Source organism: Oncorhynchus mykiss, chromosome 12 (assembly GCF_013265735.2).
Source record: "Oncorhynchus mykiss isolate Arlee chromosome 12, USDA_OmykA_1.1, whole genome shotgun sequence".
NCBI lineage: Eukaryota > Metazoa > Chordata > Actinopteri > Salmoniformes > Salmonidae > Oncorhynchus > Oncorhynchus mykiss.
Genome location: NC_048576.1, coordinates 98,172,133 through 98,196,036, shown reverse-complemented (window position 1 = coordinate 98,196,036; position 23,904 = coordinate 98,172,133). Strand labels below are relative to the sequence as shown.

The 23,904-nt window shown below is 46.3% G+C and overlaps 2 protein-coding genes across 3 annotated transcripts in view; one reads left to right on the top strand and one right to left on the bottom strand.

The window, feature by feature from the left end:
* The window catches only part of LOC110516721 (regulator of G-protein signaling 9), a 30,554-nt gene extending 22,249 nt beyond the window's left edge, over nt 1–8,305 (bottom strand). Inside the window, exons 1-6 of one of the 2 annotated variants that reach the window (XM_036939438.1) lie at nt 7,991–8,305; nt 6,980–7,076; nt 5,769–5,819; nt 5,400–5,506; nt 4,115–4,166; nt 154–212 (exon numbers count right to left, since the gene is read on the bottom strand). In XM_036939438.1, coding sequence (XP_036795333.1) covers nt 154–212; nt 4,115–4,166; nt 5,400–5,506; nt 5,769–5,819; nt 6,980–7,076; nt 7,991–8,056 — 432 coding nt within the window. In that variant the 5' untranslated portion in view covers nt 8,057–8,305. The remainder of the gene's footprint in view (nt 1–153; nt 213–4,114; nt 4,167–5,399; nt 5,507–5,768; nt 5,820–6,979; nt 7,077–7,990) is intronic. The other variant, XM_036939437.1, reaches the window with a different exon arrangement.
* Nucleotides 8,306–9,747: 1,442 nt separating this feature from the next.
* LOC110485327 (guanine nucleotide-binding protein subunit alpha-13) overlaps nt 9,748–23,904 on the top strand; it is a 49,216-nt gene continuing 35,059 nt past the window's right edge. The window contains exons 1-2 of the mRNA XM_036939436.1: nt 9,748–10,125; nt 22,669–22,895. Of these exons, the coding sequence (XP_036795331.1) occupies nt 9,843–10,125; nt 22,669–22,895 (510 nt within the window). The 5' untranslated portion in view covers nt 9,748–9,842. The remainder of the gene's footprint in view (nt 10,126–22,668; nt 22,896–23,904) is intronic.

Here is a 23,904-nt window from a genome sequence, read left to right as displayed (position 1 = left end):
GGATTTATTGAAGATGTGCACCCCCCCCGTAGTACCTGCTCATAGGGCCCCAGCATCCCCCCCCCCCCCCGTAGTACCTGCTCATAGGGCTCCAGCATCCCCCCCTCTGTAGTACCTGTTCATAGGGCTCCAGCATCCCCGCCCCTGTAGTACCTGCTCATAGGGCTCCAGCATCCCCTTCTTCCGGATGTTTCTCCTGGCCAGGTAGATGGCTTTAGGGAGAGAGAGGGGGAGTATACGACATGTTATTCACCACATCTTTACCTCAGCCTGGTGCAGAAAACTGGGCCAATACATCATCAGCTTGTCTACGTGAGAAAATGTGACTCAGAATGTTTATTGTGTCACTATCTGAACATGTGACTCAGAATGTTTATTGTGTCACTATCTGAACATGTGACCCAGAATGTTTATTGTGTCACTATCTTAACATGTGACTCAGAATGTTATTGTGTCACTATCTGAACATGTGACCCAGAATGTTTATTGTGTCACTATCTGAACATGTGACCCAGAATGTTTATTGTGTCACTATCTGAACATGTGACTCAGAATGTTATTGTGTCACTATCTGAACATGTGACTCAGAATGTTATTGTGTCACTATCTGAACATGTGACCCAGAATGTTTATTGTGTCACTATCTGAACATGTGACCCAGAATGTTTATTGTGTCACTATCTTAACATGTGACTCAGAATGTTATTGTGTCACTATCTGAACATGTGACTCAGAATGTTATTGTGTCACTATCTGAACATGTGACTCAGAATGTTATTGTGTCACTATCTGAACATGTGACTCAGAATGTTATTGTGTCACTATCTGAACATGTGACTCAGAATGTTTATTGTGTCACTAGCTGAACATGTGACTCAGAATGTTTATTGTGTCACTAGCTGAACATGTGACTCAGAATGTTATTGTGTCACTATCTTAACTAGCTGGAACAACAGTCACACTAAGAAGTAGCTGACAGCTTAAAAACAGGTGTCATTGAATCGCTGACGATTCATGTTTTCTTTTCAATCCACAATCTGGATCCCTCCACAGCCTCATAGAGGATCTAGATACTTTTCCTACCCTCTCTGGATTACAAACAAATTGTGATAAGTGTACTATATTACATATTGGATCACTAAAAATATATAACTTTTACATTACCGTGTAGTTTACCAATAAAATGGTCTGACGGTGAAGTTGACAGACTCGGTATTCATATCCCGAAAGAAAGAAGTTATCTCACTACAATACATTTTAATAGAAAGTTAGAAAAAATAGATAAGATGTTGCTACCATGGAAAGGAAAATACCTGTCTATTGGTGGAAAAATCACCCTGCTTAACTCTTTAGTCATATCCCAGTTTACCCTGTTTAACTCTTTAGTCAGATCCCAGTTTACCTATTTGCTTATGGTCTTGCCTACACCTAGCGACCTGTTTTTTAAATTATATGAGCAAAAAAATATTTAATTTTATTTGGAATGGGAAGCCAGAATTAAATGGGCCTATTTATATAATAAATATGAAATTATAAATATTAAAGCATTAGATCTCTCACTTAAAGGCTTCAGTCATACAAAAGTTATACTTAAATCTGAACTGGTTCTCTAGCAGATTAGTAAGCTTGTCTGACCCCATGTTCAATAATGGCCTTTTTTTCCCCTTTATTCAGACGACAACCTTTCACTTGCGGTTATTTGAAAATGAAATAATCTCCAAAATATTGCTATTTTTAAAACAAGCCATAGAAAGTTGGTTGCAATTTCAGTTTAATTCACCAGAAAAGACAGAACAAATAAAACAACTATTATTATGGTTAAACTCAAATATAGTAATTCGTTTTTAAAAAAACTTTTTTTTTTGAGAATAAAAAAAAAGTATAATCTTTGTAAATTATATCATAAATAAGACACAGCTAACATAAATATAGGGAAATATTTGCTCTACCCAAAATTACAACCAACTAATTGCAGCATTAACGCAAAAATGGAAGAGGCAAGTGGAAGGGAGAGAAAGGCAGGAAGTTGTCTGTCGGCCCGGCATTAAAGACCAACATTGGTTAAAGAAAATTGTGATGAATAATAAAAAAGTGGACCAGTTTCATTTAAGGACCAAAACATTGACAGCTGTGCCATAGAGACCGCAAAATAATTGGGAAGAGATTTTCAATCTACTGACTCCATGTCACAGTGATACACAAAACAATGCTGGATTAAAACTTTGAGATTTTCCATTTTTATAAAAAATTCTTGCAACCAATAGAATGTCTTATACAGTGGGGCAAAAAAGTATTTAGTCAGCCACCAATTGTGCAAGTTCTCCCACTTAAAAAGATGAGAGGCCTGTAATTTTCATCATAGGTACACTTCAACTAAATCCAGAAAATCACATTGTAGGATTTTTAATGAATTTATTAGCAAATTATGGTGGAAACTAAGTATTTGGTCACCTACAAACAAGCAAGATTTCTGACTCTCACAGACCTGTAACTTCTTCTTTAAGAGGCTCCTCTGTCCTCCACTCGTTACCTGTATTAATGGCACCTGTTTGAACTTGTTATCAGTATAAAAGACACCTGTCCACAACCTCAAACAGTCACGTCTGGGATCTTTTGGATCGGAGGTTGAGGGCTAGGGACATTCCCCCCAGAAATGTCTGGGAACTTGCAGGTGCCTTGGTGGAAGAGTGGGGTAACATCTCACAGCAAGAACTGTCAAATCTGGTGCAGTCCATGAGGAGGAGATGCACTGCAGTACTTAATGCAGCTGGTGGCCACACCAGATGATGACTGTTACTTTTGATTTTGACCCCCCCCCCCTTTGTTCAGGGACACATTATTCCATTTCTGTTAGTCACATGTCTGTGGAACTTGTTCAGTTTATGTCTCAGTTGTTGAATCTTGTCATGTTCATACAAATATTTACACGTTAAGTTTGCTGAAAATATTTTGGTTAGGCCAGGGTGTGACTAGAGTGGGCATTCTATGTTTTGTATTTCTTTGTTGTTTGGCCGGTCTGGTTCTCAATCAGAGGCAGCTGTCTATCGTTGTCTCTGATTGAGATCCATACTTAGGTAGCTTTTTCCAACATGGGTTTTGTGGGTAGTTGGTTTTTGTTCATTCTCTTTGTTATTTTGGTTAATCAGTGTTCAGTTATTTTAATAAAAGATGAACATGTACTGCACCTTGGTCCTCCACTCCTTCCAACAGCTGTTACAGATAGAAGCCACAATCTATCTGCAGTATTGAAGCTGATCTACACACTCATTTATTATGTGTTTAAATACATACAAATAAGTATCTGACAGTGACTGGACATTCACTCTCCTTTCACTACAGAAGGTAAACCCACCATAGTCTATGTTCTCAGAGGGGCCACTACAGAAGATAAACCCACCATAGTCTATGTCCTCAGAGGGGCCACTACAGAAGATAAACCCACCATAGTCTATGTCCTCAGCGGGCCACTACAGAAGATAAACCCACCATAGTCTATGTCCTCAGAGGGGCCACTACAGAAGATAAACCCACCATAGTCTATGTCCTCAGCGGGCCACTACAGAAGATAAACCCACCATAGTCTATGTTCTCAGAGGGGCCACTACAGAAGATAAACCCACCATAGTCTATGTCCCCAGAGGGGCCACTACAGAAGATAAACTCACCATAGTCTATGTCCTCAGAGGGGCCAGTACAGAAGATAAACCCACCATAGTCTATGTCCTCAGACGGGCCACTACAGAAGATAAACCCACCATAGTCTATGTCCTCAGAGGGGCCACTACAGAAGATAAACCCACCATAGTCTATGTCCTCAGCGGGCCACTACAGAAGATAAACCCACCATAGTCTATGTTCTCAGAGGGGCCACTACAGAAGATAAACCCACCATAGTCTATGTCCCCAGAGGGGCCACTACAGAAGATAAACCCACCATAGTCTATGTCCTCAGAGGGGCCACTACAGAAGATAAACCCACCATAGTCTATGTCCTCAGAGGGGCCACTACAGAAGATAAACCCACCATAGTCTATGTTCTCTGACGGGTCACTACAGAAGATAAACCCACCATAGTCTATGTTCTCAGAGGGGCCACTACAGAAGATAAACCCACCATAGTCTATGTCCTCAGCGGGCCACTTCTGCACGGGCCAGAAATAAGGGGTCTGCGGAAAGGTTGGGACAGACAGTGACATGAAGATTAGTCATTTGCTCTGCCTCTGACATGGGTAGTTCCAGGGAGATACAGGGAGATAGACACAGGTAGTTACAGGGAGACACAGGTAGATAGACACAGGTAGTTACAGGGAGATACAGGGAGATAGACACAGGTAGTTACAGGGAGACACAGGTAGATAGACACAGGTAGTTACAGGTAGATACAGGTAGATAGACAGGTAGTTACAGGGATATAGAGGTAGATAGACACAGGTAGTTACAGGGAGATACAGGTAGATAGACACAGTTAGTTACAGGGAGATACAGGTAGATAGACACAGGTAGATACAGGTAGATAGACACAGGTAGTTACAGGGAGATACAGGTAGATAGACACAGGTAGTTACAGGGAGATACAGGTAGATAGACACAGGTAGTTACAGGGAGATAGACACAGGTTGTTACACGTAGATAGACACAGGTAGATACAGGGAGATAGACCCAGGTAGTTACAGTTAGTTACAGGGAGATACAGGTAGATAGACACAGGTAGTTACAGGGAGATACAGGGAGATAGACACAGGTAGTTACAGGGAGATACAGGTAGATAGACACAGGTAGATACAGGTAGATAGACACAGGTAGTTACAGGGAGATACAGGTAGATAGACACAGGTAGTTACAGGGAGATACAGGTAGATAGACACAGGTAGTTACAGGGAGATAGACACAGGTTGTTACACGTAGATAGACACAGGTAGATACAGGGAGATAGACACAGGTAGTTACAGTTAGTTACAGGGAGATACAGGTAGATAGACACAGGTAGTTACAGGGAGATACAGGGAGATAGACACAGGTAGTTACAGGGAGATAGACACAGGTTGTTACAGGTAGATAGACACAGGTAGATACAGGGAGATAGACACAGGTAGTTACAGGGATATAGACACAGGTAGTTACAGGGATATAGACACAGGTAGTTACAGGTAGATAGACACAGGTAGTTACAGGTAGATAGACAGGTAGTTACAGGGATATAGATACAGGTAGTTACAGGGAGATACAGGTAGATAGACACAGGTAGTTACAGGGAGATAGACGCAGGTAGTTACAGGGAGATAGACGCAGGTAGTTACAGGGATATAGACACAGGTAGTTACAGGTAGATACAGGTAGATAGACACAGGTAGTTACAGGGAGATACAGGGAGATAGACACAGGTAGTTACAGGCAGGTACCTGGAAGCGGTAGAGGGTGCTGTCGGGGACCAGGACCAACTTCCTGTGGTTCTGGAGGGGGTAGATGTACCCGTAGGCCACCAGCATGGTCCCAAACGCCTGGGCCTCTGGTGGAGGGAGGGGGAAGAGAAGAGGGGGGAGGAGAGGAGGGGGGTGAGAGGAGGGGGGAGGAGAGGAGGGGGGAGGAGAGAAGGGGGTGAGAGTTCATATATTATCAAAGCTCTTGGTTATACTTTAGTTTACAGCCTTTAACTAGTAGTGACTTGCTTGCATAATAACATGGTAATGAAGTAGTAATTACAGTTAAAAAAACACCTTAATTGTGTTGGAGTAATTGATATAATTACCCAGCAGAATCCAGTTGCTTACCTTCTGTGGTAACCTTCATTTTGGTGACAATCCATGCTAGAATGTCCTGCCCTGTGTGATGGATGACAAGTCAATATTGATATTCACAGCATGACATCAGTGAGCTGGCTCTCACAGGCCTGGTCTACACACAGACTACCTGTTGAAGCTACTACCTGGCTCAGACACAGTGCAGAATCCATCCACTTGATAACAATGTGTGGGAGTTTATGCCGTATAGCTTAACTTGTGATTAGATTGATCAGTATATATATATCTGTCTGTTTTTTCATGAAAAACTACAAATCACAATAACAACCAGCACTGAAGCAGGAAGTACCATGACTGTGATGACAATTTCCTGTCTGTCACATGGTCCTTCCTTCCATTCATCTCCAGCCCTCCTGGTCGCCCAAACGGAACCCTATTTCCTATATAGTTTGGACCAGGGCCCATAAGGCTACGTAGTGCACTATGTAGGGAATAGGGTGCTATTTGGGATGAACAGGAGGGCTGGAGATGGAGGAAGGGAAGGACCATGTTGCTACATTATTCCCTCTATAGTGCTCTAGATTAGACCACGCCTATAAATCTACACAGTGCACTATGTAGGGAATAGGGTGCTATTTGGGATGAACAGGAGGGCTGGAGATGAAGGGAAGGACCATGTTGCTACATTATTCCCTCTATAGTGCTCTAGATTAGACCACGCCTATAAATCTACACAGTGCACTGTGCCATGTGGGATGTAAGTGTGACCTTTCCCCTCTGGCCCTGGTCTTAGCCCGGGATTAGAGGGCAGCTTGGGAGCACAAAGCCCCCACACAGATCTGATCCAATTGACAGCTGTCTTATATAACCTTCAGTAGCAAGCCTAGCAGGCGGTCTACAAAACAGACTGCCGAAGCTCTAGAATCTTAGCTTGTCCAATAACTACCCACAACTTCCCAGAATTCTGTTTGTTTTTTAAATAACAACAATGTAGCATTGATGGGAGGTGTTTCCCTACCGTTTCCCCTACCGGGCAGCGCCGCTACCTAGCTTTCTATTGGCGGCTTCAGTTGAATGTTTGGGTTGTTTCAGCCCTGCTACATGGCTACAGTGGCCATATTTCACTCCACCAGGAAAAGGATCTAGGGCAAAACATTGTCATAGTATACTAGAGATGGGAGGGGATATTGTTTGAGGAGATATGTCTCTCAGTGGGGCGACCATCTGGTGCTGTGACTCACCGTTGATGACGTGTGGGATAATGGTTACATTGAGTTTCTGGTCGGCACCCTTCACCCCACTCTTAGGATCCTGCATCTCAACCACAAACACCTCCACCTGGAGCAGGTTGGGGGGGGAGAGACACCCAGACTCAAAATACACTTTGGTTTGTTTCAACGAAAATGGAAGAAAACAGTCCTATCGGGTCAAAGGTCATAGTGATGTGTTCTGTATGATACCTCTGACCTCTGAGATGTGGAGGACCTGATTGGCTCAGAGCCATTTCCCCCTGCTGTCCAAGCAGCTAATTGGTTTAGAGCAGGGGTTCTTAAACTTTTTTAGCTCGAGACCCAAATAAGAAATTGACCGTCCTCCTGTGACACAAATGGTCCAACAACGACCCGAATCAAGAAGAAATAGTGGGTGATTATAGATGCATTCTCATAACTCACTACCCACCTCTCCACATTACCCAGGGTCCACTTTGAGTCCTGACCCACAAGTATAAGAAAGCCTTGTTTAGAGGTTAGATTGAGATTGGATCTCTGAGAGGTTTTACAATCTCTTCGCTGTAAACAAAATAAATATACAGTAGCCTACAGGGTATGAAACAATAACGTGAGTCTAGTAGCATCTTTTGATGACGCTATGCAGACTACCACGTTGAAAGTCGTGATGACTTCCCAGTTGTTCCATTTCCATTTGTAATTGGATGGGAACAGGATTATGAGCGGCCAAATCCACCAAATTAGAACCTCTTGTAAATAAATAACATTTTACAATTAACTTTTACAAACCAATTGATTCGTTGTTTTTTTAAGACATGAAAGGGGAAATTGAAACAACAATCTTGGGGCTCCTCGTGAATTTACTGTAAACTATAATAATCTATCAACAAGTAGGCTATCACCAGCACACCTAAAATCAATCGACATGATGTGAACTTTTAGTTTATCTAAAGTCTATTACCTTTTTATCAAAACATTTAAAAGTACTGATAAATGACGTAAACGTATTGGTAGTTAACCTACATTTTTTAGGCATGCCATCCGTGGTCGGTAGTGCTGACCATAATCTCTCAGCGTCCTAATTGTCATGTTTGCGGTCAGTCGATACGCGGACCTAAAGAAGAAAATCCAGGTAAGAAATGTTCATGAAAAAAAGTGATCACACAGGTGTAATGGTATACCCGGGGCTGGGACAGTAGTTTATTCCATTGACCGCGCGTCAGAGATTGCGTGAGAGGGGCCAGAAAGCGCGAGGACGGATTTATCAACCAATGACAGCTCGGCTAAACTCTGGTTTAACAACCTGTTACGTGGGACAGTGACACCAACATACGTCACACCATCAAGCAACTATCAATTTGGTGGCATTATGGCAGTAAAACCTTGAATTGAAATGTAACAGTAGTTGGATTATCGCTTATTGAAATATATAAATATATATTTTAAATCCACGTAAAATATTTGTCGCCCCAGAATGTGGTGAAAGAGGAAGGATAAAAACAATCCATTTTTTTTGCGATCAATTCACTGGATGATAAAATAATAATAATTTGTCACATAATATATACTTTAATTTGATCTCTCATTTAGGCCTATGAATTTCACAGGTAAACTAGGGCTAGTCTACCTTAATAACCACAGATGGTGCCAAAAACGATACCACAGGTGAAGGTGTCGGACCGACATGACTCCCCGGGTATACACTGCCCTCTACCGCACCCAGGTGGTACTGCCGATAAATGCATGATATTAAATTATGACGACCTGCATGCAGTGCACCCTTCTGATGTGTTGTCATGTTGTAACCAGTGTGTATATCTCATCTCCTGAAGCCTCACCACCTCCACGATACCACATCCGCAAGGTGGAGTGTAGACGAGAGTGTTCGGAGTGAATCTTGTTGTTGCGTGCCTGTCTTTGTTTGTTGAAATCCATGCTTTTTAATAAAACGTTAATCAAATACAACCACCGACTGTTTATTTTGTTGCTGTTTCTCCAAGATGGCGACTCGTCTTTCTAAGTGAGGCACAATGTGTGTAGGCTATGGTTTGTTACTGTATTAAAGGTATGATTTTTCAATTTTGTTATCAATTATTATTCGCAATTACCTTTTGAACAAATTCCTATGTTCAAATACCCCTAGACATAAATAACTTGTAGGCTGGTCTAAAACAATGAATTTCAGTTACTCTAGAAATTGCAATGAGTGAGCTTCAAAGTGTAACAAAATCTGAGGATATGGGCAACCTTTTGTCATCCGCCCAAACGTTTATTCACATTGAGAAAATTATATTACACTGGCCCGGGTTGAACCGGGCAATGTCCTTTCACATCATCGGGCGAAAACTGCGAGGGAGGAGCACCTTTCTCAAATCAAACAGCAATCTGCACCGCTCGTGTTGTCAACAAGGCATCGTCCAAAAACACACATATTTTTTTCAATCAATAAATATAAGATTTGTCATACTAGTTTTCATTGGGAAGGCAGATAAATATTTTTTTATCAAAAGCAATCACTTTCGCATGTTAAAATACAGAACCCTCCTCATCAATCCACGTGCTTGAAAACGTCACTATTATTTTCAGCCGACTTCGCCGTCTTCGGCCAGAGCGGGTTACCTGGCTCAGGCCCGGGAGGCAGCCCGGTTCCAAAACGAATGCAATCCCTTTTCCACCCGGTTTAAACTCCACACACCGCGGTAACCAGGCCAGTTAAACGAACCCCCTCATTGTGCTAGCCCTGTGCGCGCTCACACACACACACACACACACACGTTATCGTAATCGCGCCCCGCCCCACCCGCCCGCGAGTAGACTCTCCAGTCGCTAGCCTCAAACCAACTCTCTCTACTGTATCGATGAAGTTGTTTCAAAGATGGCGGATTTCCTGCCGTCCCGGTCCGTTTTATCTGTGTGTTTTCCAAACTGTCTCCTCACGAGTAACGAGGCAGAACAATTAAGGAAATCTAAAGAAATAGACAAAGGTATTTCGCGGGATAAGCCGTACGTGAAACGGCTGGTGAAGATTCTCCTACTCGGAGCGGGTGAAAGCGGCAAGTCCACTTTCCTGAAGCAGATGCGCATCATCCATGGTCAGGATTTCGATCAAAGGGCCAAAGAAGAGTTCAAGGCCACGATTTTTAGTAATGTAATTAAAGGTAAGGTACTTTTAGGTTGTTCGTTGTACTTTTATATAACGTCACTGTTTAGTTTTTTTGTTTCCCCGAGGCCTTTGTTGACTTATTTGCTCTGTTCAAGAGTTGATGTCTGAGTGGGAAGTAGCCACCCAGCTAGCATGCTAACAGTAGCCGTAACTTGGTATGCTAGCTAGCTATGTGGGGAGGACGGGCGCATTCACATCTGTTTTCTTCGCTAGCCTAGTTAGCTAGCTAACACACACACACACACAGACACACAAAGCTAGAAGAAACGCCCATGTTTATTTGAAACTGTTTCTGTGCACCAGTGGGATTTGAAGAGATGAGGCCACACAGACCCGAGCGGGGGGTTTCCCTTTGAGCATGATTCAGTTGTCTGAATATATATCTCCTGATATCACGCGTATTGTTTGTCCCATGTCAGTATTATTCAGGGGTTGGAAAATAGTATGACAGTTTATCAGCTGTTTTTTTTTTATCAGGCAATGTACCCAGCTAGCAGTAAGCGTTGGCTAACTAATACGCTAGCTAGCTAGCTTTGTTGCTGTAGTTTAACTTATTTATACACTTATTTTAGTGTTTTTAAAAACATGAATCTTGAACAGTCATAGTGAAATAACTTGGTAGCTAGTTTGGAAATCAGAAAGCTTAAAATGGTTTTAATCACAGCGGATATAACTAGATGAAGTATATCCTAACCATCATTGCACATATTTGAGAAAAGTCAGATGCGTGACGTTTTCATGTTATGGGAACCAAGCCGTATACGAGGACTCGGATGGGCATCCTAGGGGATTAAAACGTGGATACGGATAATACACTGTTAAATGTTTAGGGTGGTTACTGAAAAATATAAACGCAACAATTCAATATTTTGCTGAGTTAGTTCATAAAAGATCATCAGTCAATTGAAATAAATTCATTAGGCCCTAATCTATGGATTTCACGACTGGGAATACAGATTCATCTGTTGGTCACAGATGCCTTAAAAAAAATGGGCCTCAGGAATTTGTCACGGTATCTCTGTGCATTCAAATTGCCATCTGTAAAATGCAATTGTGTTCTTTGTCCGGTAGCTTATGCCTGCCCATACCATAACCCCACCACCACCATGGGCACTCTGTTCAAAACGCTGACATCAGCAAACTGCTCGCCCACACGACACCATGCATGTGGTCTGCGATTGTGAGGCAGGGATGGACATACGGCCTCCCAAAAATTAAATGATGTAGGCGGCTTATGGTAGAGAAATTAACATTCAATTATTGGAAAAGAAGACGTGCTCACTAACAGGGGTGTAAACAAATTTGTGCACAACATTCGAGAGAAATAAGCTTTTTTGTGCGTATGGAACATTTCTGGGATCTTTTATTTCCGCTCATGAAACATGGGACCAACACTTTACATGTTGAGTTTATATTTTTGTTCAGTGTATAATGTGTGAATGTATGTAGCTATAGAAACCAGAGGTGGCTGGTGGGAGAAGCTGTAGGAGGACCAGGCTCATTGGAATGGAACAGAGTCAAATCTGTGGTTTCCATATGTTTCATACCGTTCCATTTATTCCAGCCATTACAATGAGCCCGTCCTCCTATAGCTCCTCCCACCAGCCTCCTCTGATAGAAATCTCGGGAATCCGAACGTTTCTTCAAACCTGCACTATAAAGGTGTTTACACATGAGCAGCACTAAACGGCAGTTGAGCCGCAAAAGAAAATCTGTCTACCGTGTAGAGACGAGCGGTCCCGGTTGTTGTCAGCTTGAATATTGTCATTAAAATGTTGTTTTTGATTGGTTGGCAAGATGAACTCTGTGCATTGGTCGACCACGTGCTACGGCCGCTCAAGACTTCAGCTAATTTAATCTTCTGGTGCTGAGCCAGCAGTGCTGCCGCTGCTCACGGGGACGAGCACCACGAACCTTGCCACTTCCGTTTTGGCACCCGCCGCCCTACTCTTATTGAAGTCTATGAGACCTTTTGCCGGTCGCCACGACCTGCCTGTAAGCGTGGTAACAGCATGCAAGACACGCTTCCACGTGGCCTACCACTGTCGATCACATCATATATGCACCGGTTTCAGACCGTTTCCATACCGATATCCACACATTATACAATCAGGACCGACGGACAAGGAATCGCCGATTATTGATAAACCTTCAGTAACAGGATTTTCGTTTAAAAAAAATAACGTCCTCTTTAAAAATGTGTCAGTTGTTTTTTTGGCCTCAGCATTTTAACCACCTACGTCCTTTATAGGGCAACTGGAAACCATGTTGATTTGAGGCGGCGATGTGATCGCTCGTATTCCAATTGTTTCTATTCACCCAGACAGTCTGTCAAACTTGCTGGCTAGATCAATTGGCTACTTTGTGTCTTACCTAGCTAGCTATTTGTTATTTTACTGTAATATTTACTTGTCAGACCCCTCCCCTGAATGTTGAGTGTTTAGTTGAAAGTTCAACACCGGTGGATTTCGGTCACGTTTTGGTAGACTGGGGCATTAGTCCTAGCTGTATAAAATCTGAAGAGAGAGAGAGAGAGAACATGAAAGGGGTGTTTCTGCCTCCAACTTGCGTGGTCATACCAGGTCAGGTAGTCGTGACAACCCAGCCCTGCACACACTAGTCAACGATATTACCAGAGATGTACAGCAATACTACAGTCCGATAACTCCTGTTATGCAAACAAACATCTTTTATGGGGGTGAAACCACTCTGGGTGGTTTCCCCCCCCTACTAGTTGGCTACTTTGTTCATTACGCAGACTAATTTAGGTTTCCTGGTACACACTGGTTTGTTAGTGTAGCAGTCCAGAGGAAATAAATTAATTGTCAACTATACAATTATAGTCATTGTGTTGTTGTTGTTTTTTTTTTGTCAACTTTTCCTTTGTGAGTCGTTGAGCACAATGAAGCTATTTATCTTAGATCTGTCGTACGTAGACTAAACTCTTCCATTTAATGTCTTCTTGTTGACGCACCGTTTCTCAGAGCTCCTATTAAAGAATCATGTTGAATCATTGTGTTAATTTTAGATGGGTACTTTACTGTTATTTAATCATCAGACATGGAGGATGTCCCCGGTAGCTCTGTCTGTCTGTCTGTCTGTGTGGGTGGGTGCAGGGGGTTCCCAGCCTCACACCATGATGTCATATCCTTACTGTGAAATGCATGAATGGGGGGGGAAATGTATACACACACACACAGACAGATGGATGATTGGCTGTGGGTGATTGGCTGTGGGTGATTGGCTGTGGGTGATTGGCTAAGCCCGGGCAGGATCCCCAATGAGGAACGCTGTGTTTTGTCTTCTATGTGACAGATGAATGGTGGGAGTCCTGAGGTTCGTCCCAAATGGCTCCCTATACACTGCACTAACGTGTTGGCCTGCGCCCTATGGACCCTGGTGTAAAGTAGTGCACCATTTGGGGGACGAAGCCCCCCGATGACGCTGCTCTGTTCTCATCTTCGGCGTCCGTCAGACCGGAAATATAGATTGTAGCCTATAGACCTGGTGGTGAAAGGCCTGTGTTTAGGGACTTTATCTCATCGGTCTTCTATTTGTAAACAAAGGGCCTTGGCTCATCATGTTATGATTTAAATTCTTTAATCCACCTCTAAATCTCCCTTCTGCTAAATCTCCCTCCGTTAAGTCTTCAGTTCTGACCTGATGGGGGGGGGGGGGGGTGCGTGTGTTTGTTTTAGCTAAATAAATGGTCTGTCCCTGTCTCCTAAATCTTGTTGTACTTATTTACATTCTACAGGCCTGTTTATCTGGACTGTATTTTATCCCTAAGTAGTGATACGATCTACCCCCCCCCCCCTCCCTTTGTCTCTCTGGAAGAACAGCCTAGTGCATGTCTGGATAGTATAGCCTAAGTCTAGATGTGGTACCCTGTTCCCTAGATAGTGCACTGCTTTTTGACTTGGGCCCATCTGGTCAGAAGTAGTGCACTTTATGGGGGATAGGGTGTCATGTGAGCCAACAGGCGTTGTGTAGCATTAATGACAGTGGCAGATTTTTTGTTGTTGTCCGGCCGACTCGTGAGGAGCTAGCAGGGGCCTCGGGTGTTGCACTTCCTCTTGTGATGTCATAGATGGATGGACGGGTGGTGTTGGATCTAGGCTGAACTCTCCCAGCGTGAGTCAACTCTTTCAGTTATTAAACAGAGATGTTAGAACAACTTTATTTTAAAGCCTCTGGGGTCTCAGTGCTGATCTAGGATCAGATACCCCCTGTGTTATTCATTGATCTAATAGGCAGAACTGATCCTAGACCAGCAATGTCTCCTACTCTGAGATGCTTTGTGAGTATGTGCTATGAACACCTGTTAAGCCTAGGGCAGGGTTGCCTAACCCTCTTCCTGAGGATCTACTGTCCTGTAGGTGTTCAGTCTAACCCTAATTTAGCATATCTGATTCAGCTAGTTAAGGTCTTGTTGAACATCTAATTAGTAGAATCAGGTGTGTTTAAATTAGGGTTGGACTGAAAACCTACAGGACTGAAAACCCACAGATCTCCAGGAAGAGGGTTGGGCTGAAAACCCACAGACTGGTAGACCTCATGGAAGAGAGTTGGGCTGAAAACCCACAGGCCGGTAGATCTCCAGGAAGAGAGTTGGGCTGAAAACCCACAGGACGGTAGACCTCATGGAAGAGAGTTGGGCTGAAAACCCACAGGCCGGTAGACCTCATGGAAGAGAGTTGGGCTGAAAACCCACAGGCCGGTAGATCTCATGGAAGAGAGTTGGGCTGAAAACCCACAGGCCGGTAGATCTCATGGAAGAGAGTTGTGGAAACCCTGGTCTACGGTCTTTGGATTTGATAGAACAGGTTGATTTCCAGGAGTCAATCTGTTTAGTCCTTTCTGAATAACTGGCTGATGCTCTTGAGTCCCCAATGCCACCCTATTCCTTACATAGTGCACTATGTTTGAGCAGAGCCCTGTGTGCCAAAGTCAAAGACTTGATGGTTAGTTGTCTAATTGAATTCAATGTGGCAGTTTAGGGCCCAAGGAGAGAGTAGGGTAGGGAATCGGGTTCCATTTGAGACAGTGCTCTGATCCACAGGGTCTGCTGCCTTGTCTCAGCCCTCTGCTCTGAGCCACATAGTCTGCTGCCTTGTCTCAGCCCTCTGCTCTGAGCCACAGAGTCTGCTGCTTTGTCTCAGCCCTCTGCTCTGATCCACAGAGGCTGCTGCCTTGTCTCAGCCCTCTGCTCTGAGCCACAGAGTCTGCTGCCTTGTCTCGGCCCTCTGCTCTGAGCCACAGAGTCTGCTGCCTTGTCTCGGCCCTCTGCTCTGAGCCACAGAGTCTGCTGCCTTGTCTCGGCCCTCTGCTCTGAGCCACAGAGTCTGCTGCCTTGTCTCGGCCCTCTGCTCTGAGCCACAGAGTCTGCTGCCTTGTCTCGGCCCTCTGCTCTGAGCCACAGAGTCTGCTGCCTTGTCTCGGCCCTCTGCTCTGAGCCACAGATTCTGCTGCCTTGTCTCGGCCCTCTGCTCTCATCCACAGGGGCTGCTGCCTTGTCTCGGCCCTCTGCTCTGATCCACAAGGGGCTGCTGCCTTGTCTCGGCCCTCTGCTCTGATCCACAGGGGCTGCTGCCTTGTCTCGGCCCTCTGCTCTGAGCCACAGAGTCTGCTGCCTTGTCTCGGCCCTCTGCTCTGATCCACAGAGTCTGCTGCCTTGTCTCGGCCCTCTGCTCTGATCCACAGAGTCTGCTGCCTTGTCTCGGCCCTCTGCTCTGATCCACAGAGTCTGCTGCCTTGTCTCGGCCCTCTGCTCTGATCCACAGAGTCTGCTGCCTTGTCTCGGCCCTCTGCTCTGATCCACAGAGTCTGCTGCCTTGTCTCGGCCCTCTGCTCTGAGCCACAGAGTCTGCTGCCTTGTCTCGGCCCTCTGCTCTGAGCCACAGAGTCTGCTGCCTTGTCTCGGCCCTCTGCTCTGAGCCACAGAGTCTGCTGCCTTGTCTCGGCCCTCTGCTCTGAGCCACAGAGTCTGCTGCCTTGTCTCGGCCCTCTGCTCTCATCCACAGGGGCTGCTGCCTTGTCTCGGCCCTCTGCTCTGATCCACAGGGGGCTGCTGCCTTGTCTCGGCCCTCTGCTCTGATCCACAGAGTCTGCTGCCTTGTCTCGGCCCTCTGCTCTGATCCACAGAGTCTGCTGCCTTGTCTCAGCCCTCTGCTCTGATCCACAGAGTCTGCTGCCTTGTCTCAGCCCTCTGCTCTGATCCACAGAGTCTGCTGCCTTGTCTCGGCCCTCTGCTCTGATCCACAGAGTCTGCTGCCTTGTCTCAGCCCTCTGCTCTGTGCCACAGAGTCTGCTGCCTTGTCTCAGCATGTTGTTTGTATCCTGTTTACCCTCCCGCAGCCTCTTAATGACTACTGCGCTAGGAGACTGTATGTGTGTGACGCTGTGCCTGTTCGGCTCTAAGGGACTCCAGAAAGGAAGTGTGTTTCCGACTCTTATGGAACATTGGGATTGTTTCTTTACAGCAAACTGGTACATCGTTCTGTGTCGTGTAGAGATAGAACAATGTCGGTTGGCATTCTACACAACATTGAATAACTGCTGTGTGCCAGCCAGGAGAAACCCTCGGTGTACCCCACAGAGCCAACTGCTCCTTTACTTCCTCTGCAGCCAAGTGTTCCTGCTGGGTCAGGCCTTGTCCTGGTATGGATGTGGCGGTGACGAAAGAGCCTCTGCAGGCGCTGACGAAAGAGCCTCGGTGGTGTTTGTTAGCCGCTATCTCTAGAGGTCAAAGGTCATTTGAAAACAATGACTGGAGATTGCATCAACGGAAATACTCAGAATTCCACTGATGTGAAACGGTACAACACACCTCCTGTCCTTAGTGTCAACCGCTCAGGTGATCACTTCCTGTGTGTGTGTGTGTGGCATGTTTTGTGTGTGTGGCATGTTTTGTGTGTGTGGCATGTTTTGTGTGTGTGTGTGTGTGTAATATAGTTTGTGTGTATAATAACATCATTACTTCAATCATTAGGAAACAGTCTACCAAGAAACCTCAGCCCCTAAACATAAGTGCCTATTCAGTGTTTTTCATGTTGTCAGCTGGCTGTTTCAGGTACCCCGTCTAGCAGAATCTGGCGAGAACACGGGTCTGCTGACTTCCAGGGATGGGAGTAAAATAGATACGTTAGAGTATCCAATTTATTATTTTTGACGATATTATATATCGATTCAAATGCTTTTAGTTGCTAGGGAGCTAACGTTAGCCACTTGGTAGCGCTTGTCTTCGGTCTTCATTCTCCTCCTATAGCTTGGCCTCCATCTTCTGTTTTTAAATAGAGATCCAATGTGTTTCCAGCACTTCTATTTCCATGACTGATCAAACTAGTTTTTATTATGTGTCTCTCTCTCTCTCGTCCCTCTGCAGCAGACATTTAGTGAGCAGTATGTTCGGATCATCGATAACCTCAATAAAACCTCAGTATAGAATCGCGATGCATATCATATCATGGTGAGTCGTGATGCATATCGTATCATGGTGAGTCGCGATGCATATCGTATCATGGTGAGTCGTGATGCATATCGTATCATGGTGAGTCGCGATGCATATCGTATCATGGTGAGTCGCGATGCATATCGTATCATGGTGAGTCGTGATGCATATAGAATCGCCATACTATGGTGCCGATACAATATGTATCTTGGTAATATCATATCCCGCCAGTCCCCAGCCTGTCCGGCTTCCCATCAACAACAACAACAACAACAACAACACAAGCCTTTTGAATAGGTTGATTGACCTTGTCTGAAAGACCTGCTCGTCTTCTACCTATTGGAAGTCTCTTCAGACCCTCATTTGACTGATTGATCCCCAGAGAGCTATTTGATTGGTGCATTTATAATCCCCCTTTTAATAATTAGTCATCAATGAACTTGAATGTCCCCGTCATTCTGTCTCTGTAGCTCCTTCTGTCTTTTATGTGTGTGTGTGTGTGTGTGTGTGTGTGTGTGTGTGTGTGTGTGTGTGTGTGTGTGTGTGTGTGTGTGCGCGCGCGCCCTCAAAGAAATGACAGTTGAATCTCTGCAGAGAAAGGAACTAAACAGTGATAAGACTGTGGAAGGAGGAAGCTATTATTACCCACAAGCCCCGTGCTCTTCCTCCCAGAGAGGCTCTCTGTTCTGGCCTCCGAAACCCTTAGCTGAGTTTTTATGCATTAATGTTTGATGGCTCATTAGCATCGTGGCTAATGTTTTTCTATGGACGTAGGCTATTGATTGTTAGCATCGTGGCTAATGTTTTTCTATGGACGTAGGCTATTGATTGTTAGCATCGTGGCTAATGTTTTTCTATGGACGTAGGCTATTGATCGTTAGCATCGTGGCTGTTTTTCTATGGTCGTAGGCTATTGATCGTTAGCATCGGGGCCTAATGCGTGCGATGGATGTTTTGCCATTGATCTATTGATCCAATCCTTCATTATTACATCAACAGCCCAGGCCGTGTGTGAGAGCGAGAGCCCCTGGAATACAGCCCTGTTTAGTGAGAGAGAGCACCTGGAAAACAGCCCTGTTTAGTGAGTGAGTGAAAAAAAAAAGAGCAAGCCCTCTAATTATACTACTCCTTATCGGTCGTCTGTAGCTGGCAGCCAGTCTAATTATACTACTCCTTATTAGTGGTCTGTAGCTGGCAGCCAGTCTAATTATACTACTCCTTATCGGTGGTCTGTAGCTGGCAGCCAGTCTAATTATACTACTCCTTATTAGTGGTCTGTAGCTGGCAGCCAGTCTAATTATACTACTCCTTATCGGTGGTCTGTAGCTGGCAGCCAGTCTAATTATACTACTCCTTATCGGTGGTCTGTAGCTGGCAGCCAGTCTAATTATACTACTCCTTATTAGTGGTCTGTAGCTGGCAGCCAGTCTAATTATACTACTCCTTATCAGTGGTCTGTAGCTGGCAGCCAGTCTAATTATACTACTCCTTATCGGTGGTCTGTAGCTGGCAGTCTACTTATCAGTGCCTTTAGTCCTTCTCTGTTTATCACAATGTTAAAACCTCTATGGCTGTAGTAGTAGTCCCTGTACTGTGCTTGTTGTTCATCCAAAGTTACACCCTATTCTCTTTATAGTGCACTACTTTAGACCAAGGCCCTGTGTGTGTATATATATGACTCTTACTGTGGTATAACCAGAGAGAGGCTCTGCTCTCTCTCTTTCTGTACCTGGCATTTGGAGACGTTACAGAGCACCATCCTGGTTGGCACCAAACGTCCCTTGAAGACAACAACATTCTGTCATAGAACCTTTGGCAACATGGTGGCTGTTTTTGAAATTCTAAACCTCAAACCAAGTTTATCAAACTCCATAGAAATAAACTTCCAACTCGATACGGTATCTATGGGCCTCCTCCCGTAGACCTGCCTTGACTCAGTTTGTCAGGTCTGGGTGACTCGGCTATCCATTTCAGCCCTGTCTTCAACAGCACTGACTTTGATGGACTCTTAGTCTCAGCAGGACATGAACTGGTCTGTCTGGTTCCTAGTGTCTCCCCAGAGAGAGAGAGGCCAAGGCCAGGTCAAGGAGGGTAGTCGACCCAGGTTAGACTGTCAGAGCTGTCTGTCTCAGGATGTGTGTGTGTGTGTGTTTGACAGAGAGGAGAAAGGAAGGGGAGGAGGGCCCCACCTCTCACCACAGGAACCACACACCACCTCCATCACCACCAGTTGGTGTCACGCACACACTCTGGTCACCACACCACCTCCATCACCACCAGTTGGTGTCACGCATACACTCTGGTCACCACACCACCTCCATCACCACCAGTTGGTGTCACGCATACACTCTGGTCACCACACCACCTCCATCACCACCAGTTGGTGTCACGCATACACTCTGGTCTCCACACCACCTCCATCACCACCAGTTGGTGTCACGCACACACTCTGGTCACCACACCACCTCCATCACCACCAGTTGGTGTCACGCACACACTCTGGTCACCACACCACCTCCATCACCACCAGTTGGTGTCACGCACACACTCTGGTCACCACACCACCTCCATCACCACCAGTTGGTGTCACGCATACACTCTGGTCTCCACACCACCTCCATCACCACCAGTTGGTGTCACGCACACACTCTGGTCACCACACCACCTCCATCACCACCAGTTGGTGTCACGCATACACTCTGGTCTCCACACCACCTCCATCACCACCAGTTGGTGTCACGCACACACTCTGGTCACCACACCACCTCCATCACCACCAGTTGGTGTTACGCACACACTCTGGTCACCACACACTCTGGTCACCACACACTCTGGTCAGTGACACTGACACATCCCTGCAGACTTCACGTGGACCAGCCCATGTCAACAGCAGCTGGTTTTAAATTTACATGTCTTTAAATGTAACCTTTATTTAACTAGGCAAGTTAAGAACAATTTCTTATTTGCATTGACGGCCTACCGGGGAACAGTGGATTAACTGCCTTGTTCAGCTCTGGGATTTGATCCATCAACCTTTTGGCCCAACGCTCTAACCACTAGGCTACCTGCTCTAACCACTAGGCTACCTGCCGCCCCTCTAACCACTAGGCTACCTGCCGCCCCTCTAACCACTAGGCTACCTGCCGCCCCTCTAACCACTAGGCTACCTGCCGCCCCTCTAACCACTAGGCTACCTGCCACCCCTCTAACAACTAGGCTACCTGCCGCCCCTCTAACCACTAGGCTACCTGCTCTAACCACTAGGCTACCTGCCACCCCTCTAACCACTAGGCTACCTGCCGCCCCTCTAACCACTAGGCTACCTGCCGCCCCCCTAACCACTAGGCTACTTGCCGCCCCTCTAACCACTAGGCTACCTGCCGCCCCTCTAACCACTAAGCTACAGTGCCTTGCGAAAGTATTCGGCCCCCTTGAACTTTGCGACCTTATGCCACATTTCAGGCTTCAAACATAAAGATATAAAATTGTATTTTTTTGTGAAGAATCAACAACAAGTGGGACACAATCATGAAGTGGAACGACATTTATTGGATATTTCAAACTTTTAACAAATCAAAAAATGAAAAATTGGGCGTGCAAAATTATTCAGCCCCTTTACTTTCAGTGCAGCAAACTCTCTCCAGAAGTTCAGTGAGGATCTCTGAATGATCCAATGTTGACCTAAATGACTAATGATGATAAATACAATCCACCTGTGTGTAATCAAGTCTCCGTATAAATGCACCTGCACTGTGATAGTCTCAGAGGTCCGTTAAAAGCGCAGAGAGCATCATGAAGAACAAGGAACACATCAGGCAGGTCCGAGATACTGTTGTGAAGAAGTTTAAAGTGAAGTACCATTGGTCTCTGGTCAAAAGTAGTGCTGTATATAGGGAATAGGGCACTGTTTGGGACACGTCTGTCTGTCTGGAGGACTACTGTGGTGTGTTTGTATTACTGTCCTCGTGGGTACCGGAATTCCACTGAAGTCCCCACAAGGATAGTAAAACAAGGAAATCTCTCTCTCTCTGGGACATATATTTCCCAGGTCCCCACAAGGTTAAAGGCCATGTTAGGGTTAGGAGTTGGAATAGGAAAGACTGTTGTGTCCCCACAAGGATAAAGGCCATGTTAGGAGTTGGAAGGGGAAAGACTGTTGTCCCCACAAGGATAAAGGCTATGTTAGGGTTAGGAGTTGGAATGGGAAAGACTGTTGTCCCCACAAGGACACGTGTACTGTACTGTGAGTGCTTGTGCCTAAAACTATTTGAGAGTGTTCTTGCACTACAGAAGAAACGGGTTTGTATGTGTGACTGTCTCCCCCTTGGTTCTCGGTCCCTCTTGGCCCGTCTCGGTGTCGCTCGCTCTGTCTCGGTCTCGCTCCTCCTCGGTGTCGCTCGGTCTCGCTCCCCCCCGGTCTCTCAGTCTCGCTCCCCCTCAGTGTCGCTCGCTCCCCTCTCGGTCTCGCTCCCTCTCGGTCTCGCTCCCCTCTCGGTCTCGCTCCCCTCTCGGTCTCGCTCCCCTCTCGGTCTCGCTCCCCTCTCGGTCTCGCTCCCCTCTCGGTCTCGCTCCCCTCTCGGTCTCGCTCCCCTCTCGGTCTCGCTCCCCCTCCCCTCTCGGTCTCGCTCCCCTCTCAGTCTCGCTCCCCTCTCGGTCTCGCTCCCCTCTCGGAATCGCTCCCTCTCGGTCTCGCCTGGTCTCTCGGTCTCGCTCCCTCTAGGTCTCGCCTGGTCTCTCGGAATCGCTCCCTCTCGGTCTCTCGGTCTCGCTCCCTCTAGGTCTCGCCTGGTCTCTCGGTCTCGCTCCCTCTCGGTCTCGCTCCCCTCCCCCTGGTCTCTCGGTCTCGCCTGGTCTCTCGGTCTCGCTCCCCTCCCCCTGGTCGCTCGGTCTCGCCTGGTCTCCCGGTCTCGCTCCCCCCCCCCCTCCCGGTCTCTCCCGCTCGCTCCCCTGGTCTCTCCATCTCTCCCCCTCGGTCTCCCTCCACCCCCCCTCGGTCTCTAGGGGTGTTGGTGGAAGTATGACCCTCTACTTAATCTACTTCATGCCTAGTCATTAGCTCAGTTGGCTAACACAGTCTCTCCCTCCCAGGGGTGCGTGTGTTGGTGGATGCCAGAGAAAAGCTCCACATCCCGTGGGGAGAGGCGTCCAACCAGAGGCACGGAGAGACCATGATGGCGTTTGACACGAGGTCGGCCAGGATGGCCCACGGCATGGTGGAGACCAAGGTCTTCCTGCAGTACCTGCCCTCCATCCAGGCCCTGTGGGCCGACACGGGCATCCAGGACGCCTACGACAGACGCAGGGAGTTCCAACTGGTGAGGACACACCTAGAGAAACACACACATGGATAGAGACGCGTGAGAGAGATACACACACACACACACACACACACACGAAGGGGCTTGCACACACATACACACACATACAACCAACAAAGGGGCTTGCAGCTGGAATGATGAGCACAGAGTAATTGAGTGTTGGACTCGGCCTGTCGCTGTCTTTCTGTTGCTCACCCCCCCTCTCCTCTCTCTCGGTGGTCTTAGTGTTGGCTTGTAAAGCAGTGTGTCGGTCTCTTGTTGATGATCAATAGCTGTACTGAGGACTGAGCAGGGGATTCTCCAGACTGGAACTGATGCTCTTTTTACTCTGTAAACTACCATCACTCATTCAGTTTATGCACAGTCCCTCATCCCCCTCTCTCTTATCATGATTAAACATAGAGCAGACAGTCACCAAGCCTCCTCCAGCTCCAGTCCCTCATCCCCCCCTCTCTCTTATCATGATTAAACATAGAGCAGACAGTCACCAAGCCTCCTCCAGCTCCCTCACCCCCCTGTCTCTTATCATGATTAAACAGAGCAGACAGTCACCAAGCCTCCTCCAGCTCCAGTCCCTCATCCCCCTCTCTCTTATCATGATTAAACAGAGCAGACAGTCACCAAGCCTCCTCCAGCTCCAGTCCCTCATCCCCCCCTCTCTCTTATCATGATTAAACATAGAGCAGACAGTCACCAAGCCTCCTCCAGCTCCCTCACCCCCCTGTCTCTTATCATGATTAAACAGAGCAGACAGTCACCAAGCCTCCTCCAGCTCCAGTCCCTCATCCCCCCCTCTCTCTTATCATGATTAAACATAGAGCAGACAGTCACCAAGCCTCCTCCAGCTCCAGTCCCTCACCCCCCTGTCTCTTATCATGATTAAACATAGTGCATTCAGTCACCAAGCCTCCTCCAGCTCCAGTCCCTCATCCCCCTCTCTCTTATCATGATTAAACCTAGAGCAGACAGTCACCAAGCCTCCTCCAGCTCCAGTCCCTCATCCCCC